Consider the following 6,288-nt stretch of genomic DNA (forward strand, 5'->3'; position numbering starts at 1 on the left):
TCATATATATCCGGTTTAAACAGTAGTTATGATAAAAGCAACAGTAGTATACCGCTGTTCAAAATTCATAAATCGATAGAAAAAAAAAGTCCAGGTTACAAACTAAAACTGAAGGAAACGTATCAAATGTAAGAGAACTACGACACAACAGAGACACAACACCGAAACGTAACACACAAAGAAACGAACTTCAATGTAACAATAGCCAATTTCCTGACTTGGTACATGGCATTTAATGAAAAAATGTTGGGTTGAACCTGGTTTTGTGGCATGCCAAATCTCCCGCTTTAATGGCAGTGTTAATTATAACATTAAAATTACAACATTACATGACAGGGTTACAATAAATAAACAGATAAATGGGAGAAAATATAGGACAGAGAAACAAACGAATAATAGCCTTCCAAAGGTAACAGCTTAAAAAATATTTTTATACACCAGACGCACGCTACGTCAACTAAAAATTATGCTCAGATGTGAAAATTTTGAAAGCCATAACAACTTATATTCTAACCAAAATTATTGAAAGCCATAACAACTACTATCGTCGTCGTCGATATGGACTTCAAAAACGGTAATTACAATTTTCTGTACGTGCAGTACTGATTGATTTTTTTAATTTTTGAAAACACGCTTTGTTTATATATTCTGTTAGTTGCAATTAGACTCATACTAATAGTTTTGTACGCTTGACGCGTATTGCCTAGATAGGACGCAGGTGTTGCGCTCAAAACAAAAAACAGAATAAAGGCAAGAACAAAATTGGATGAGCATTAACACAGAAAAGTCTTTTAAGGCAATTCATGCCTGCGCTGATAAAAAAAACTTTCGGTTAGTATTTCGAATCTTTCAACATATTATCAACAGTACACTGACCGGAAATTAACCAATCATTGATACTTTATGTCAATACAAACTGCTGACGTTTTGGGTGATGATAAATTCAGGGAGAAACTTCAACTAGCAGCTGGCTTCATCCACCCAGTGGTTGTTTTTAGCGAATTAAATTTACCAGGCGTATACATTGATGACAGACGGGCGATTTATTAACATAGTACTCGCGGGCATTGCGCCATAATCATAACGATGCCCATTTAGAAGTATAAAGTTGAACCGTAATCGGTACTTTGTGTCTAATGTCTTTTTGTTTCTTAATTTTTAAGCTCAGTGTTGATGTGGTGACTTAATGTTTTCACGAACGATAGTTCTACTCAGTTCCGATGGCTGCTCAGCCACTTTTCTAAGTTAAGAGATTTTACAACCACTTGGTTGAATGCTAATGCAACCATAGCAACTTTTACAACTTGAATAAAACCATAGCAACTTTTACAACTTGAATAAAACAGATGGTGTTGATTTATCTTCATTCAATCATGGAAATCCGGTTTACGGAAAAATAAAATAAACTCAAATCATAACTATTCTATTCTTTACTTTAAATTTTCCTTTACTTCTTGTTTGTATAGGAATATTCTTTAACGCCAGCTACCAATATATACGAAACAATTTTGGCGTTTGTCTTTATTTGCCATTGTCATTTTGCAAATGTTTTTGTTATTTGATACGAGGAAACATGCACAGTTTTCCGTGTGCCATTTCATCAATGACCTTAAGGTCGTTTTGATTGATATTTTAATGAAAAGGTCATTACGTCATTCATTCAATACACCATTATAAGAAAGAAGATGTGATACAATTGCCAATGAAAAATTTTCCACAAAAGACCAAGTCCTCTATTTATTTATTTATATCAAAAACTATAATTAATGAACAGACATGCGATTTACTCTGCTAAAAAGATCCAGTTATCATTGAAATACATTTTTGTAAGAAAATAATACCTTAGTTATTTATATAATAGTATCCTTTTGACTTTTGAGTAGAAAATACATAAATAATGGCACTAAATTAAAGTGTGTTTAAAAGTATCAGACGTCTAAGAGCGACAAAAACAGCCTGGATAATTTTGTTTAGAATATGAATGTGTGTCCAACATTAAGCCATTTGGGTTTACGCATTTGTAGAACCTTGATGTCATTATCAATGCCGATTGATTAACAAATAAGATATCACGAAGAATCTGGTAAAACGAACTTTGTTTTATAAAGAAAGTCTTTATATATTATCAAAGTCATGAGTTGGTGAGGTTTTTTTCACAGCCAAACAAAAACTAATCCATTATTTGAACAACAAACAAGCCTTATTCGGTAAAATAGGAGAACATCATGACCAAACATTAAGTTCGTGTGCGTTTAATATATATTATCATAAATGCTTTTGCTTAATATTACTTCCGACGATGTAGCGACAATCAGTAACACATGATCGTAAACTATAGTAAGTGAGTCTTCAATTACCACCTGAAATGAAAGATCTGTATTCTTTCTATTTTGGCTAGTAGGGTATGGCGGAGGGCTTCGAATAAAAAAGTTATTTTACTTTAATTTGGAAAAAAATCGAAATGGAATATTTTAATCTATTGATCAATTCCGGGCTTTTTTTACCAGAGTGTTGTTGCTCTGTGGTATCTTTGATCTAGAGTAAAAAGGGTCCTGTAAGCCGTTTTATATTATAATTTACGTGGTTATGTAATTATATTTTCATAATAATATGAATGAACCTTTTGCCATTTTACAATTTATAATTTATAATAATTTATAATAACATAACACCAATCCTTGAAAACTTAACATTTTTCATTGTTCTTTTCAGATTTATAGCAGTGACACAACCAATCAAATACTCGAAACATAAAAATTCCAAACGTGTATTTGTGACGTTAGCATTGACTTGGGTTATTTCTGTAGCAATAGCCGCACCTATAGCATTAGGTGTTAACTATTCCGATGAACGGAAGCCAGGCTCGTGTGCATTTTTTAATTCTGATTTTCTGATTTATTCTTCCATGGGATCATTTTACATACCTTCCATTATAATGATGTTTTTATACTGGCGAATATGGAGAGTTTTACGTATTCGTGCAAAAGCACAGAAGAAAAAGAAGGCAAAGGCGACAAAGACATCCACTTCAAAAGTTATAGAAAATACCGCTACCATTAATGCGACAAAAACGGAGCCTACTATTAAAACAGGTTTAGCTAAGAGCATGGATAATGGTAAAATATCCACATACAATACGAACAAAGCTCCAAATCAGTTATTAATTCCTGTCTGTGATGACAATGTCAGTAATATGGCCACAAATACCGACTCTAGTGAACGGTATAACGACGACGATAGTGGCCAAAAAAGTCCGGATAGTGCTGACGATGTGGACGAGGAGAAAGAAGCAGAGTTAATTATTAACCCAGTTGCTGTAAGACATGTAGAAATACAAATTGACGGCAATGGAAATGGAACATGTAATGTAGACACTCAAATGGAAACAGAGACAAAGTTTTCATCTACACCGTCCTCGGAACGGCGAGGAAAACCCGGAGAGTTTGAACATAAGTGTCAGTTAATTCCTGCCAATGACACAAAACCAGTAAACGCTACGAGGCGGAAGGAGAAACGTACTGTAGGAAAGTATTTTCATAGACGAACGAGTAGGAAAAGGAAAGAAAAATCATCATCAAAACGAGAAAAGAAAGCAACAAAGACATTAGCCATCGTCTTAGGTAAGTAGACACCTGAAAGACCATTATTTTCAATTAGCCCAATGCTGTAAGCTTAGTAAATTATTAAGCAACATTAAGTGCAATAAAGATGATTTAATTGATTCAAAATTCAAACATATTTTCAATTATTCATGCTTATTAGTAGCAAATCTGTTCTGATACATGTAAAAAGAACATTTGCTTGAAAATATCAATTAAGGGAAAGGCTACCATTACTGCTTTATAACACGTAACCTTTTAAATGTACATGCCTACGATAATTTGTATTGCCAGCAATTGTACGACATAGTATTAAGGTTATAAAGGCAAACTTAAATATTATATTCACGGACCTTGATCTATTTCGATGAAGAAAACAAAATGAAAACACGTTACAAATTTCATGCATCAACGCACTTTTCTGCAGTAACCGTCATATAGAGCGCTCGAAGTCGAATATTTGAAAGGATGTATAGGAAGCGTAACAGTTGAAATGCTATATAATAAAACAGACATAAAAATAGGCTAAGAAAAATTCATCTGAAGTCAACATTGTATGAGGGCACACTATCAATTGTATTTTCATGTGTTTCTCAAATGTTTTATTTTTTTAGTCCTTTCTCATTTGTTATTTTGCAAACCTGTTAAATTTGTTCCAAAAACACTACATCTATTTTTGAGATTTGTTCTATAAATATTATTAAAAAGATTTCAGAAATTTGTTCCAAAATCTGTTTGATACCTTTTTGCTAATGGAAACTGTGCATACATGTTTACCATAAAACATACATAACAAGTAATTAATACTGAATCATATCTCATTGCCTGAACTATGTAATGGTATCATTGCAATCATGAAGTCGTGATTTATTAGAGATGTCTTAAACTAAAAACAATATCACAAAGGATGGCAACATATCCAAACAAAGAAGCAACATCACATTTAATACTGTCATTTTAATGTATATTATATGTATATATTATGTATAAAATATGTTTTATCTTTTTCAGGTGTTTTCCTCTTTTGCTGGGTTCCGTTTTTCACAATCAACATAACAAACGCCATATGCATCAAATTTAAATCTAACCTCATGACAAATCCAATATGTCAGCCGAACATGATTCTTTTTAGTGTCTTTGTCTGGTTAGGGTATATAAATAGTTTTCTTAATCCAGCGATCTATACGATATTTAATCCAGAATTCAGGAAAGCATTTAAAAAGATTTTGACCGATTGTTGCAAATGAGACGACTGAATGTGTGATACCTTGATTTTTAATACACTCCATGTGAAATGACATGGCCTAAAATAAACAAATTCATAACGTGCGATATATTCCCTTTTTATAATGAGAATATGTCCATGAAAACATCATAAGTAATATAAAATTATTTGTACATATTGCCAATGATAAAATGGCAATTGTTGAATGGGCTCATAGTTCGACGAAGCACGGCAAGTTTCATGTTTACTGTTTATAAATAGGTAAACGAAAATATTAACCTTTGTGAGAAGAGCACAAGCCACGTGTTCAAAAGAACTTTTTACGGCAAAAATGTGAGCCAAAAAGTCTTTAAAAAACCCACAGAGGAGACATTTAGACATCTTATGTGCAATCGGATTATCGACAAAAAGTTCTATGCGATTTCATTGTCGTGAAAGGTTGTGAGTAAAGTAAAGAGTAATTAACTAGACACACGTTCATAAGTTTATTTGGTTTTATTTGGTGCAATATTATATAAACTTGCCACGATAATTTATTATTAATAGTGCTTAATACCCTTCATAATCCTACACAAGACTGTGTATAGCATACTTTGAGTGACTTGGTAGATTTATTTCTATGGAAACCAAACAAATAAGGCAAGCCTTGTTCAGAGATACATTTATATTGTTATATTGTTGACATTGTAATTAGAGACTGTGTAATAATTCCAGTTGTGATCATTATGTAACATATCTATTTATTGGAAGACACTGAATATAATAAAATTGTAACACGTTTCATCTGAATCTAGACTTCTTTCTCTCTATTTTCACTAGCACAGAAAGCTAAACCCGTTTTACCCGTTTTTCAAAAATTGATGGAGTAGGATACATATAAAAAAAAAAATGGGCAATTATCAACCTCCTTTTAGTTTTACATTTCGCATTCAAATACCGAGAGGTCAATTTATACTGTTAATGCTCGAGATATTATCCATTTAGCAACAACGCGTGATCAGAGGCGGATTTAGGGGGCCCAGAGGTTTGGTTGCTAATATAGGGAATCACTGAAGCGTGACTGGAGCGGGCCCCCTCTTAGGTCAGTCATTAGGATCCCACTTATGAAAATTTCTGGATCCTCCACTAGTGATTTGTTACATATTTTGTGAAACATATGTATGATATAAGCTAGTGAGCTCCATAATTTTCTCTAAACAAAGGTTCAAAATATTTCATAGAAATAGGTTGGTTGAATAGTAACTGTAAAATCTTAGTTTCATCAATCAAGAGAGCTATATCTGTGTTTCTTCAGAATTTCCAAAAGGTGTTAGTTTACGGTTTACCTTACAGAGAATGAAGGTTGTTTGGTCAAATGCTGGGTTTGTTTACTAGTATTAATTTTTTTTAATCATACTCGATATTGCTAAACAATGAGGTAACAAAGAATCGATCCCTTTAATTTGGTTTGAAATTTATGATAAG

The 6,288-nt window shown here is 32.7% G+C and overlaps 1 protein-coding gene across 2 annotated transcripts in view; it reads left to right on the forward strand.

Moving 5' to 3' along the window:
* The window catches only part of LOC134720994 (D(2) dopamine receptor-like), a 168,448-nt gene extending 162,841 nt beyond the window's left edge, over positions 1-5,607 (forward strand). For both annotated transcript variants that reach the window (XM_063583630.1, XM_063583631.1), the window contains 2 exons: positions 2,713-3,620; positions 4,611-5,607. In XM_063583630.1, coding sequence (XP_063439700.1) covers positions 2,713-3,620; positions 4,611-4,846 — 1,144 coding nt within the window. In that variant the 3' untranslated portion in view covers positions 4,847-5,607. The remainder of the gene's footprint in view (positions 1-2,712; positions 3,621-4,610) is intronic.
* The last annotated feature ends 681 nt before the right edge of the window (positions 5,608-6,288 follow it).

This window comes from Mytilus trossulus, chromosome 6 (genome assembly GCF_036588685.1).
Source record: "Mytilus trossulus isolate FHL-02 chromosome 6, PNRI_Mtr1.1.1.hap1, whole genome shotgun sequence".
NCBI classification, from domain to species: Eukaryota; Metazoa; Mollusca; class Bivalvia; order Mytilida; family Mytilidae; genus Mytilus; species Mytilus trossulus.